We start from the raw sequence: 15,180 nt of genomic DNA on the forward strand, positions 1-15,180 counted from the left end.
TTGCAGAACTACGTATACTCTTGAGAACTGTCATGAAGTTTTTGTGAGTCAGTGTATATCTGCTTTTTCTCCTCAGAACTCTTTGACAGTTTTGAGAAAAGCTCTGTTTCATGTGTCAGGTATTATTTGACACACAACTGATACTTGTCTTGTGACTCAACACTTACTTGGGCTGGAGTTGTTTGTCCTGCTCTTGACAGACAGTGAAGTACTTGCTGACAGCCTCCGCTCATTTCAGATCTATATATAAAATCCCTGGTATTTCTGTTCTGATCCCTCTGCTTCCCCTGTTACTACTTCCCTCCTCCTCCGCTCTGCGTGTATCCTCTCTCCTTGGAAAGTATTTTTTATGAGGCCACTGAAAGGTTGAGGAAGAGGACTCTTGAGATGCGCTCCTGGCTGTTGTGAGGAGGAGCAGGAGGGATGGATTAATGAAGGGAAGGAGAGTCAGAGGGCAGCGAAAGGCCACGAGGGGGCAGGGAGAGGGTGTGAGGATAGTGAAGCGCCCCCACTTGGGAACTATTTATTGATTTTCCGTCTGAGTGAAACACAATGTCACACCTCTGGAAGGAGAAGGTCAACAGTAGATAGCAGTTAAACTTATTATGAACCACTTCATTCCTGCTAGTAATTTCTCACTGTCACAAGCACCATCCTGACATGACACACGCAGCGTCTCGAGTTTCAGATATCCAGTCCTGTACTTCCCTCGCGGTAAACCCCCCTCACATTGTTGTTTTTATGTGGCTATAGAAATGATTTATGTCCCGCTGTGCCACTACGCAGTGCTGGAGAGCTCTTTGTATTTGTGGCAACAATGTGTACACAAAACAAACACAGACAAATATATACGTAAACACCTCCTTCTAGGTCAAGTGCATTTGCTTGTTTTTCCATAGGGATCACCTGACTGTTCATGCACACTCAGGCACCCTGCATGTTTGGAAACTCGCTTAAAGGTTGCGCGACAAGATGATCATTTACATTTTTTGAAGGTCACAAGATCTGTGTCTGAATGCACGATAATAATTTAAGGCCTCTCAGATTGTGAATGAAAAGCAGGGGCTTTTTTTGTGCATCTAAATCTTGTTGTGGCATTCTTACTTGTCTTCTTGCCTACCTTTTTCTTAAAGTGGACTTAATGGATATTTCACTAATAGTCTTTGCTAAGAGTTCTAGTGCTTTCTTGGTACTTGGTGAAAGTTGGGTTGAATCGATTCATATTGCTGTACATATCTCAGTGTTGACGCCATTCTGTTTTGGTTTTACTTTAGAGTTGTGATTTGTCTGCAGCTGAGCCGTGCCCTTTCATGCTGTACGTGTGTACAGTTCATACGTATGTCAAATATAATCCGTCTGCCTATACATAGACGTAAACATATTATGTAAGTCAGCGCAGTACAGGAACATCAGCTGTGTGCTTTTGGTGTTTTGACCTACAGTCATAGACCTTTTTGAGCTGACTGACACATGAACAGGTGTGTGTGTATATATTTATATACAGCCACGAAAAAAATTGAGACCACTTCAGCATTATCATTTTCTCTTGTTTTATTACTTATAGACATGTCTTTGAGTTAAATGATTTTAATATATTGTACTCTATAAACTACTGACAACATTTCTCTGTGTTGGAATTCAACAGACACTGGAATGGCTGCCATACATGTAGAGATAAAGATGTAAGCAAATGTGGAGTGGTCTCTTCATTTTTTCCCAGAGCTGTATACTGTATGTGTTGTGACCTAAATATTGTGCAAACGATGTTAAAGTTGCACATTTTTGAAATGTTTTACTTAAATATCCTATACATTTAATTGGCCTATTTTGGATAAAAATATACAATAATTAAGAAACTCAAGCAAGTCAGCTTTAGCCCCACAGCAGTGACTGAAAGGAAAGTGGGATTTTTGTTGATCCTTGTGTTATAGACTCATCAGGTGTTCCTGAAGGCTGGGAGAGGTTTTTTTAGATAGTCCATGAGGACTTTATAATATATGCTGTATCAAAACTCCTTTATGATGTATTCAGTACAGAAAACAAACTCATCCATCACTTTATGGTCCATTTAAAACTCAAATGTTCCACTTTTTTACTATATATATTATTTGTATAAAGAAATAATCCTCCTTGTCAGTCCTTCAGTTTGTCTCACGTCATGCCCTCCTTTTCCTGCCTCCCTCAGCCTTCACTTCCCGATTGTGTGGAGGCCTGGGCACAATGTGTAACACGATAACTAACTGACCCAGATAGCGCCACTCACCAGTGTGCTATCAGTTCTCACCGACAGTTCTGTTACAGCTGTACTATCTGAGTTACTTGGAGGCTCTCAAATCTTTAAATTGTCACAACAAAAGGCTTCTGTTTTGATTATCAGCCTGCACACTGCTGCTGAAGCCTTCCTGTATCAACACGTTGCCACTCGAAGTTCTCTGTGTAAATCACAGGAGATTAACTCAACATTTAAGATAACAATTAACGAAACCAATAGAAGTACCAGGAAGTGTAGTGTTGCTTGGAATATTTTGCTGAAACATTACCACGAATTCCTCCTGGGAGCCAGAACCATTGTGTTCCCACTTTTTGATATAGCTTTGAATGAGTATTTTATCAAAGCCCTTTTTGCTAGACATCTCTTTCTGGTGCGTGGTAGAAGCTTGTGTAATTGGAAACATTTCACTCACAGAAATATCATGAGGACAAAAAAGAGCTAAGCTAGTTTCTTTAGGACTGACATTATCTAAAACTTGCCAGTAATTTCCTAGACTTACCTTATAATCGTTGGTGTATGAGAGAACAACTACAGAAAATAGAGCAAAGGTACATCTCAGCTCCAGTCCAATATGATGTATGTAAATGTCTTGTCAGCAAAACTCAAATATATTTAGTTTATTATAAAAAGCTGTAAAAGGCCCATATTTTACAAGCTGAAATATCACATAAACTATTAATAGATACTATAAAATAATACCAATTATCTTTCTGTGGATATTTGCAGCAGAAAAGCATTCATTTGAACTCGCTCTCCTTTTTCTGTTTAGTTTTTCTACTTTTTTCTTACCTCCCCACTCTTCATATTTGTCCCGTAGTATTCCTTCACACTCTGCTCTCTATGTATCACTGTGACTCATTTCCATCCCTTTGTGATCGTTAATTTGTTACATTTAATGGAGGCTATATTTGTCTGAGAAGCTGCTATTTCAAAACGCTCACAGAGTGACATTATGACAGAAATAACACAGGTGTGTGTCGCTGTGAGGATGAACATTGTGTCCTGGTGTGTGTGTTCCGGTATTACACAGCTGAATGGACCATAAAAATCAAACTCCCTCCCTCTCTGCTTCCTGATTGGCTCACAGAAGACTTTCCCATTTGACGATTGGCTCCCAACTTCAGCCCCTCCCTTCCCATTGGTCCTCCCGTGGGGGTTGTTGCCTGGTTACATCAGAAGCTCATATATTTGAGCAGAGCTGTGGATGTTTACTGCAGCACTTTTTCAGACAGTGCAGACTGAGACAACCTCACAAACACACACTCCTTCAGAAACACACACACACACACACCGGTTTAGAGGACGCCGCATTATGCACCCAGGCTCTGCTGCTAGACCTGCTGGTTCTGACGCTGACTCTTCAAAGTGCCTAACCGGGATAACCGACCCACTGGATACAAGGCCGGCCCGATACTGACAGAGAAGAGATCTGCAGGAGAGACTGAGGCAGAGCGAGCTGAACAGCTGGACTTGGTGTCCTGCAGGAGATATGTCAAGTGGTACACAGAAAACCTGCTGAGTTTGGTTAAAAAGTCAAGCCCCCTTCTCTGCTGGGTCTGAAAAACAGACTGGACTCTAATAACCTACAGTGCCAAGGCAGAAGGAGACACAAACAACCTACAGACAGAAGAGACGGCCTTCAGCCTGAACAAGCTTCAGATCAGTAACAAAACAAAAGGGACAGACTACAGTGAGAGAAAACACAGCTGGGGAAATGAGAATGGCCTGTGACATTCTGCTGCAGAGGTAAACATCGGGGTTATGTAACTCCTCTTGTCTGGCATAAATCATTGGGTGGATGAATTGATGGAGCTGAAAGCAAATATGAGGTTGAATGATAGATAAGGGAATGAATGAGCACTGCAGGGCGAAAGAGAGGGAAGACATTGGAGACATGACTTGGATTGATTGACAGGTTAATGATCAGGGTGAAGCTACACTACTGAATTAACTTGGTGAATCAGTCCGTCAAGTCATGTAATGGTGTTTGTGAATTGAAGAATGGAGGGAACTTGCTGCTCATTGTTTTGATAGTGCAGGAATAGAAACAGAGCAGATAATGAGAAAGGACCCATGGCATTATTTAACAGCTGATATTGTGTTATGCAATCTTATTATTAAGTAAGCAGAAAGGGGTCTGGGAGGGAGGAATGTGTCAGCCTTATTGTTACGTAAAGGGGAAAAAATGTTAGCGGTTTCCTTTTTTAATAAGCATTTTCTCCGTCACGTATCCATTGTTATTATCATTATCCCAGGCATGTAATAGATTCACTCTTCATTGAAGGAAGTTGCCGTTGTTGGCAATTTTTGTACATACTTAACATAATTGATCACCGTAAGAAGTTCCCGGTAATCATTTTTTACATTTTATGTACATTTAAAAGTGGACTATTGCTGAGTTAGTTGGTCAATTGATGGGAAATAATTAGCAAAATGCTTTAATTAACCAATTAATCATTAAAATGGCAATATCCTCAATTGTATGGATTTTTTAGTGTCGCAATTAATGATTATTTTTATGTTAGGAAGCCACCTTTTTGTCTCAGAATTTGTTGAAATGTTCATTATTTAGTTGAAGGACAAAGAAATGATCCACAGATAAATATCTGGAAAATATTTATTCATTTTACCCAAAAACTGGAGTTTGATGTCGCACCAGAAAGTGTTACAACTGTTAACACCAACTTATACTTACACAAACTTTGTTCATTAATATAAAGCATTAAGTTGCTTCCTCAGGCAGTGCCAACAAATATTTGAATTGCAAGCTATCTGCCATGTTGCTCCAGTTCCTCATGACTCTGCAGGATGGATGAATAATTCCAGGGTTGGGAAAGCAGAGAGAGGAGCTGAGGGGGATTTGTTGAGTCATCTAAACAAAATAAATCTTTTATCCGATGGCCAAATGTCTTTGGGGTAATTAAAGAAACGTGATTGACGGACACTGCGCCGGTCATTTATTGTCTTAAGTGCACAGAAACTGAAAACAATCCAATGATCTTCCATGTTGGTTTGAGTTGTTTGAATGCAAACATCTGTAGTAAAGCTCTGAGAGTTTCTTGGCCCTAATATGAAGCCCTATTAATGTTTTGTGTGTCAGAAGCATCCTGAAGCGTTGTTCATGAGATGATGCACAGGTGTATGTGTGTTATGGAAAGTTTGAAGAGGTGTGAGAAGTGTGTGTGTGTGTGTGTGTGTGTGTATGTGTGTGTGTGTGTGTGTGTGTGTGTTTGAAGCAGGTTACTTGCCAAAGTAAAATATATTGTCTTGTGCATGCTTGACATGTATATGTGATATTAATTTATTTCTACGTGCGTGGGTGGACGCGCACACTGCAGCAGTCTGAAGGAGTCAGGTTTGCTGACAACAGCACCTCTGTAGAATCACAACTAACCTCAAACTCACCTTACACACAAACACACACACACATACACACACTCACTTATTCCCTTTGTGTCCTTCGTCATAAATAATGTAAGGACGCTCTTCATCTGCCCTTTCCCTGGTTGTCAGCTGCACTGACTGCACAAAGTTCCCTTTGTTTTCTTTTTCTGTGCTACTGTAATGTATCAGACCTTCATTCTGAGATGTTTCAGCTGTTAGCTCACTCGTCAGCGAGACGCGTCCACTGATGCAACAGAAGAGCGTTTCAGCTCAGCAGTAAACACCTCGCTGGAACTGATACTCAGGCTCTGAATTGTGATACGACACAAAAATGGACTTTCTCTGGAAATGCAGCAAAGACTTGGTCAGCTGGACTGAGCCAAGCATTTTGTAGATACTGAGTCTCATAGAAGTCGCAAATTCACATTGCAATAGTCATAAATAATCAGCCATGTTACTCTATGAATGAAATAGTCACTAATAAATGAAGGTGACAAACCTAGTGAGATATAAAATGCCATATTATGAAGTGAGGTTTCATATTCTACAGACTTACTTGCACATATCCTCAGTTGTTTCATAACCTGTTACAACATGCCGGTGAAGAGACTTGTCCTGAGTCTTTTGAAAGTAAATTGACCAAAGAAATAATCTATCATGTTAAAATCGATGTAGACTCTTGTATAAAAAGTGTATGGTGTCATATTCAAAACAAGATAATAAAAATCAGGAAATAAAAAAAGACCATAACTGTAATTTAAGAGCGTTATCAGCATCAGAACAGGTTGGATGGATAGATAGACACTTTAATGTTATATATTTACTTTATAATTCCTATTAAAATACAATTGCAGGTGCATTGCTCTGCCCTCAGGTGATGCACACCTGCTGTCTGCCGAAAGCACAGAGAGTTTTCCCGCTGTGTGAATGCTGGAGGGCTGGCAGATGGGATCTGAGTGAATCTGGTTCGAATTTGTTTACGCCGCCACTCGCCTCAGATGCCTTGGGGTGTAGTCGATAAAACATTAAGTGAAATGTAAAGAGTAAACTAATATTGATTCAAGTGTTTTAATGTAATTTAAAATAAATTCAAACCAATGTCAATATATTAGCGGGGGGGGGGATACCCTCAGTAATCACAAGCAGTTCTAATCTGAAACAGACCATTTATTCTTTACTCTGACGTTAGCAGAGCAGGTGACCGTCTGTCCCTCAGTATCGCCAACAAACGGCTAGAGAAAGGTGTGACCCTTTAAGATGCTGTCAAGGTCTTGTCTGTGTCTTTGGCTACTGCTGCAGCCGGGTCTGATCTAATCCAACCTACTTGGAGCAATTTAAAAAGACGAGCCTGGATTCGCTAACCAGTGCTATGTACTGTACTATCTCGCCTCAGTTTGAGGCAAAAAACAAGAACAGAAACAAATAAGTTACATGTTTTCAAATGAACTGGAGATGCCTGGCTGTTGACAAGTTTTTATGTGAACAATGTTAGCTGCAGTATAACAAACAGATCAAAGTGACACTGTATTTAACCCTGCATGAAGCATGAAGAGGTAGTTAAAAGCTTTCCTTCCCTCTCTGATTTGGTAGTCTGTAATTGCACTTATAAGAGTGTACTGACAGATCTACTAGCAAAAACAAGATGTTCAGGGGGTGTTAAGTTGCTCTTTAGAGAAGCATCTGTCCTCCATACACATGTATTTATGTCAGAACAACGACCAGTTTATCGTTTTTCACTCGGATGTTGTATGATTATAGTTTCTGATTCAGATTTTTTTTGCAAAAGTATTGTTGGTAGTAACTTAAACAACTACTTCCTACTACATCAGAGACCTATCTGTCCTTTATGGTGACCTTTGCAGTGTTTAAAAGCGCAAAGGGTCTCATAAATGGTGACCTGAATGTGCCTTTAGGGATAAATTGAGTAATGTTTTCTGCTGCTGAGCAAACCTTCAAAAGGTGAGAAACACCTCAAAGGCTGCAGAAAGGGTTCCAGTTCCTGTCTTCAGGGGGAGAATGCTGTAAGATCAGATACTATCTCTGCCACTCAAGGCACATGGAGATTATGTAATGTCCTGGAGGACTCTATCGGGGATCTATTGTTAGTGATGCAGCCACCCAGCGAGGCCCCTCAGGGTGCAGCACAGCGGGGGAGCCTGGGCTGTCAGATGTTATCAGCGCTAAGAAAGGGACAGTCGCTGGAGGAGGGAGCCTGCAGGGTGCGTTCCTGCTTAAAGGGCAGTCTCCTCTGTTGACTAACAGGAAAAGGAGGAGACGATGACAAAGGATCTAATTTAAACCCAGTTCGGATGATTATGGATGCAAAATATTTGTCAGATTTTGGAGAGAGATGGACAAAATAGATGTGGGCTTTGACACAAAGTCAGAAGCTTTTCCCATTATGTTACATCATTCACACCCACTGCTTTTCTGGGCTGGTTGAGCACTATAACACTGCTCTTTGTATTTTACAAGGTCGAGGTTGCAGTGTCAGAAAGGGGAATGTTGCTGCTTGTAGGATTCAAAACCAGTGAGGACTGAGGGAGGAGAGGAAGAGAATCGAGAGAGGGTCGAGATAGTTAACAAAACTCAATGGAGAAAAGTTTAAGATCATAAAAGTGCAAAATATTGAGAGGAAGGCAGAAAAGAAAGAATAAAAGGAAGGATCAGAAGAAAAAATTGAGAAAGAGCATAAAACAGTTAGAGGGCATTATTGTTTCCTATCTGCCATTAATATTTCTGTGTGTGTGTGTTATAAAACACAGAAAGGTTGCATAACTTCCGTTGCTGGGTTTCTAATAAGATGACTTTAGCCGCGTCTCACACACTTGCACCCTTGCAGATCCACTAGTGACGCAAAGAAAATGTCTTTGTGTTCTGAGTGTTATATAAGTCTGGCGTCCTTGCGTGCTTTCAGAGTGTGTGTGCGGGTTTGTGAGGCTGTTGAGCCCCCACCCTGTTCATGCCATACACACACGCTTTGTTATAAGGGAGCATCGGAGAGCTCTGTAGCCTAAATAACAATCTGCCCACCCAGAGTGGCGCCAGTTACCAAAGACTGTGTGTATGTTGGTCAATTTCTTGAGAATTAGAAGACAATTGCAAAGAGAACATGAGCTAATCATGCTGACTGAACACTTTATTCTGCTCTACACACCAACTGCTCCATCTCTGGGTTTTAGTGTTCAAGGCTATCATTCGTCTTCCCTGTTTTGACTTCCCCGCTGCCGGACACCCTCCAAGGTTATTTCATGTCAGTAAGTGAATGGAGACTGGGACGTGATGTTCTAACCATGACGTCCTTTCTCTCTCTCTCTCTCTCTCTCTCTCTGCAGCTCCCACCTCTCCCCCATATCCATCCTCCCTGCTGACTCTGCTCAGTAAGTACACACACACACACACACACACACACACACACACACACACACACACACACACACACACACACACACACACACACACACACACACACACACACACACACACACACACCAGCAAAATTAACCACTCGCCATAATGTACATTGGCACCTCAGTATGTACACACACTGAAGCAACCTACAGGCACAACCTCCCAAAATTCCAGCCATACTAAGATACTGGAAGTCATTTTGTGTGCAACTAATTGGAAACAATCCTCAATATTTAAGAGAATGACAGAAAAATGTATACAATGGCTAAGAGAGAGACATCCAGGTTAGATGATGTTTGTAGTGCAACTGAAGGGCTTCTGTTTGAGATAAAATAACAGGAGTCAAGAAAGAAGAAGTGCAAGCAGCGCTGAGAGTATTTGAGAAAAAGTTGGAGGTTAAGAGGAAGTGATAAAGAGGAAAACCAGCCGGGTGTTTTCATTATGAGGCTAAACTAAAGCATTTCACATGACTACGTGCATTTAGTGCCCCAAGGACATGAACTCTGCAAAATCACATGACTGTCAGGCCTGCTCGCTGCGTGACATGGACGCAGAATAAAATAATTCTCTACGCTGGTTTACATTTATGTGAGTGTACAGAACTGAAGGCCTGAGGGCACAGATGTCTCAGATCACAGGGAACCCTCAGGAACACTGAAACTCAGTCATCTTATTTAATGCATCAATGACAAGAGACAAGAGCAGATATATTATCAATAATATGATGATTACTGTCTTAATTATGGGCTGAATCACTGTGAAACATCACAAACTAGTAATATATTTGTTTCTATGTGACATCTTTGTTTTTTCCCAACTTGTGTGCTAAAACCCAATGATATTTAATTTACTGTCACACGAGAAAAAAAATCACAATTCATAAGCTAGAAACTCAGGGTTGTTTTTCATTGATGTTATAAATCATTTCTTAAATGGATCAGTTATCAGTAAATCAATTATCAGTCTAATTTTAATAGTGATGTTTAATTTTGACTCCATGATCACACAACACTCGTGGTTGAGCTAGTTAAATAAGATCTCAGGAGAGCCCGTGGATCAACCGTCTCACGTCAGTGTGGAGGAGGTCAGAGTGTGACTGCTGCCGTTACCTTTTATAGTCCGTAATGTCCTCTCCTCTCTCCTCCCTGGCTTCTAGTTAAAGCTTTATTAATCCTTTCAGAACAGCTCCAGGTTTTTGATTTAATAAGGACTGAAAATAAACCAATATAGTTACTTTTAGGCTCCGGAAATGTTGGTTTTAATTAACCTGTAAGAGCAGATTTTAAGTAGAGGTATTATTTACTTATATTAGAAGAGGCTGATGAAAAAGAGGAGGTTTCCACTTGTTTTTTCCAGAGTTGGAGATTTAACCTTAACATCTTTACTGCTAAACCTTTTCTATAAACAAACGCCATTCATTCAATGCACTAAGCTTGCTGGATTCAGTATAACTGAGGAAAAGAGCACAAATAATCTCATGTAGCGACCATTATTACTTAGCACAATGGATGCTATTTCTTTTTATTAAACCCTATAGCGGAGGGTTTAACTTTTGTGGATTTTCCTGGATTTTTTTGCTAGCTGCGCTGGGATTTATTAGTCAAAAAAAACACCCTCATTAAACTAAGACTACGATTGATAAGTATCACACTTCAAAACATCTGAAATCATGTGGGGAAAACACTGTTTTTAAATCAAACCTGATGCATAATCAACACTGTGCAAACACATCTAAATGAGCCATGTGTTCTTTGTGTTTTCCCAGGATAATCCATCGCACCATCAGGGCTGCAGTGGAGCAGCACTTCTTCGATCTGAAGACCTCCATCGACCAAGACCTCAGCAACTATGACAGCCAAGGGTAAGAGTCCATACACACACATAATAAATATACCGACATTAAAATTGATTACACTTGGAGCAACAAACTGCTGTGATTCCTCCTCCGTGCACCTGCTGCTGGCGTGCATTACGCAGATTCCTCGGTGTTCGTATGACTTTAAAGATCCATATTTGCCATACTGAACATTATGTACAAAGGCAGCAGCACGCTGTATGGTTCAGGTTCCCAGTAAACACGTTGACAGCTGTGATGTTAATTAGCAAACTCGACATGTTTGGCGGGGAGCAGCTGTTCAGCGGTCAGTCACCTCTCAGACAAAACAACATGTCCGGGGTTTAACATTACATAAGGGACGCTTAATGTCTGCATGCACCACCTCCATAGAGACACTAAGGAGTTTTAAGTTAATACGATTTTTATTTTTGTTTTTCAGGGTGAGTCCCAGTGAGCCTGCAGATCAGGGTTGCCATGGACCCGAAGAGCAACAAACTGAGCCTGAGGACAGCCCCTGTGACACAGAGGGGGAGACCCCACTGTCAGAATCCGAGCAGATCATGCATCAAAGCCAGACACACACACAGGTCCTGTGGGGAAACACACACACACACACACACACACACACACACACACACACACACACACACACACACACACACACAAATTCATCACATACCTTTATTTGAAGTTTATTCACATAGGCACACATTGGACCTTTTAAATACAGTAAATTAACGACAAAAACGCAACAGGTAGGTTCATTTAAAACGCTTCAATCAGACTCCAACAGATAAATAAAAACAAAACTATACAACGCACAAACTATGACAATAAAGCACCATAAAAGAAAAAGGCACAGGATTATTTCTGACTACATGACTAACTGTCTCTTCCAAAAGTTTTTGAGAACGTTTAAAATGTAGCTATTTAATGATGAGTTTAACATCATCAAATGTACTTAACAGTTTAGCTTGCACCCTAATACATGAAAAACAACACAGAATTAGACACACACGCACAGTGGAGATTTCCCTTTCAAAGTGTCCACAGACAACACTCACACCCTGAGCAGTTGCTGTGTGGGCTGGCAACATATTTCCCATAGCTAACCTCCTTCCTGTTGCAGTCTGCGGTTCATTCCAAGACTGAATGTTTGGATTTTATCTGCACAGTCCATCTTTGTTCTGCTACAATAGCTGGATTTCTGCCAGGGTAGCAAGCAGAGGGCACAACTGAACTGCTTCACAACAGATTAATAAAGACGCTGTGACAGAGAGGCAGAGGTTCTGTCTTACCTACTTATAGACATGAGGCCCAACAATAGTGAGGGTAAGCATTGTCCACTTGTTGTAACTTTCTAAACTCTACAATCATATCCACTTCATATCTATATCCATATCATAGTATGTTAAAGGTAGGCTTAAGTGTCAACATTCTCAAATTAGGACCTAAATTGGGATCGACATCTGATATTAGTGTCACAGCTTGTTATTAATGCAAACAGGAAATGTGTCCTATTTGTGCCGTAAGTACTTCTGTAATCCCTCCAAATGTGTCTCTTAATGTCAAGTCGTTGCCTTTAGGAAGTGTTTGGTACTTCATTAGCATGTGGAGTCAAATACATTTTAAGTAACCCCTGTGTCAGTGGAAATCAAATCCCCTCAATGCCACTACCCCTCCTTGAACTCCCCTTGAGCCTCAGTGGCTCTTCTCCCAAGAACCATTTTAGCCTTCACACTGCAGGAGGAGCAGGAGGAACAGATGTCTTGCAGTCAGTGAGAAACCTGTCACCTCTTTAAACAATAATCCAGGTCTTCAAATAGGTCAGCCAAGAGACGAAGAATGACAGCAACACTTGTGCCAAACTTCAAAACACACTCGCACACACACCATTTACTCTCTTTACATAACCGTCATAAAACCACTGTGACATCTGCTTTATGTAAAGCAGGACACGTACTGTATATATTTATATATTGAGTAATCATCCTGCTTCCTTTTGAACTATATATATGTATTTCCTTCGATTCCTATAATGACAAGCACACACACACACACTCACACACACACACACACACACACACACACACTGGGCTGGATGTTTAAAGCGCTAAATAATCTATATTGCTATGTTATTAATTCTGCCTCTTAAAATAAACCTGCCAGTTGCTGTGGAGTCGTAACAGATAGAAATTGGGATGGTGAAATAATCCCTTCAATTAAACTCTAATTTCATGAAGATGTTACCTTGTTGTTTTCTTATTTATTGTGGTGTTTTCTTTTTGAGCCCAATGTGTGGAGTGCTCTTTTTAAATCCCTTAAATTTGTGCTGGATGTCAACACTTTAAAACAAAGCAGAAAAACCCTGAATTCCTTCATCCTGACAATGAAACAAAAGGATACCTTCGTGTTTCTCAGAGTAGGGATGCACCTGTTTATGTCATAATTGTTTCTATTGTTGCCCTTTCATATCTCTTGCTCGACCTGTTTTGTCGACCTGACACCAAAACTGAAGTTTTTTGCAGTTTACTTATTTAATATATCTTACTTCTGTCCAGTTGTTGCACTTTTACTGTTATCCACCGCACATTCCCGTCTGCAGGACAAATGGAAATTCATACAAACAATGAATTTATTCTTAAATGTTTCCTTTTGCCTTCTCCCAGGATCCATTGGACTCTGGTGCCACCCTAGAGGAGAGCTCGGGGATGGACCTTGATGCAGAGGCTGTCACAGACGCTGAGAACAACATCAACACTGCCAGGTGGGCGGGATAGTCATTCATCAAGTTTATTGTCACCTTATTTATAGAATATACAAGCAAAAAAAAGAGGTATGGAAACCAACATTTTAAGGGGACAAGGAACATTTAGGCTTAATTTGAAAAAGATGGATGATATGTCTGCTACATGTAGCTTTGCACATTATGGAGAGTGAATGCATTTTTAAAGTGTTGTATAAATAGGAGTTCCCCCTTTCCCAGAGACCATTCATACAACATGTGCAGAGATATTGTCTTGCTCTGATCACTTGACACTTCACATTTACTAATCACTTGGACATGCTGCCTCAGCCTTTATCGTTTATCTGATTCCGTCCCACACACGTAACACACACATGCTCACGCTGCGTACTCGTGCAGTTTCACACGTTATCCTGCATCACACCTCTGGCTCGGGACCGTCAACTATCCCAGTTTATGCACCGCGGTCAAATTGTAGAAATAGTTTGTGCATTCAAGGCCTAAATGCTGTTTCACACCTATTCACGAAAAAAGGGTGAAAAGTTGCACATTGATTTTAGTTCTAACAAATTAGAGATTTTCCAAAAGTTTACATTTTTTCCACAATACAACTTTCACAATGTGGAAAGGCTTTTAGTTTTTTTTAGATCTGCCACAGACAAATACAATGTCCCAGGAAGACAAAAAGGGTTGAAGGGTTATTTTCATTAAGTCATTCTGGCTGGAGGTGGCTTAAGATGGTTTATTTTTTGCTCCAAGCGAAGGATTTCTCAGCTCTAGGAGTTGTGTTTGCTTGCTCTGAACGGTAAGTGTTTGGTCAGGCATTATAAATATATTTTCAAAGCAATCACTAACAATTTCTCCATGTCTAAATACATATATGTCCTCTACAGGTTCTGTGAAATTTCTTATGCAACAGCTCAAATGTAATGTTTCTTGGTATAATTGTGAGTATTTTGTTGATGTTAAGATTCTCATCTTTGTTTTCAGGCAGGACAATCAACCCTGTGACAACATGGAGCAAACTCAGATTGATATCATAAGCTGTGTAAGTAGATTTGTTGTATCTAAAAAGGGTTATGTGTTTTTAATTCCAAAAGTTTCTTTTAAATTGAACTAAGTTACAAGCACAAAAGATTCATTGAGGATCCCAAAAAACATTTGAAACAATATAAGGTTAAGTTGATGTTGCAATATTTGTTTCTCTATGGGACATTCCTCCTTTTTAAAATAATTCTTTCTTTAGTTCTTTTATCTAAAATAGTTTGTTCCCCTTTATTCTGTTGTCCCTGAATTGTTTCTTTACTCTCTCTCCCCCCCCCCTTCAGGACCCGGACTTATGCCGCTGTGATCAAAACGCCAACACCAGCAACACCAACAGGAACCACCTGTCGCCATGCCAACCAAACTCTGGCCAAAACCCCAACCTGCAGTTGTTCCCCGACAGCCAATGGGAAGGTAGGAGAAAGAGTGTCAAGTCATTTTTAAATGAAATGAAAAGCAAAGCAGTAAAACCGACTGTTCTAATAT

The 15,180-nt window shown here is 40.4% G+C and overlaps 1 protein-coding gene across 4 annotated transcripts in view; it reads left to right on the plus strand.

Annotated features, from left to right (window-relative positions):
• The window catches only part of fam13b (family with sequence similarity 13 member B), a 61,868-nt gene that overhangs the window by 35,404 nt on the left and 11,284 nt on the right, over window positions 1-15,180 (plus strand). For all 4 annotated transcript variants that reach the window (XM_063875858.1, XM_063875857.1, XM_063875861.1 and 1 more), the window contains exons 8-13: window positions 8,992-9,036; window positions 10,833-10,928; window positions 11,344-11,491; window positions 13,574-13,671; window positions 14,641-14,698; window positions 14,979-15,108. In XM_063875858.1, the coding sequence (XP_063731928.1) occupies window positions 8,992-9,036; window positions 10,833-10,928; window positions 11,344-11,491; window positions 13,574-13,671; window positions 14,641-14,698; window positions 14,979-15,108 (575 nt within the window). The remainder of the gene's footprint in view (window positions 1-8,991; window positions 9,037-10,832; window positions 10,929-11,343; window positions 11,492-13,573; window positions 13,672-14,640; window positions 14,699-14,978; window positions 15,109-15,180) is intronic.

This window comes from Eleginops maclovinus, chromosome 23 (genome assembly GCF_036324505.1).
Source record: "Eleginops maclovinus isolate JMC-PN-2008 ecotype Puerto Natales chromosome 23, JC_Emac_rtc_rv5, whole genome shotgun sequence".
Lineage (NCBI taxonomy): Eukaryota > Metazoa > Chordata > Actinopteri > Perciformes > Eleginopidae > Eleginops > Eleginops maclovinus.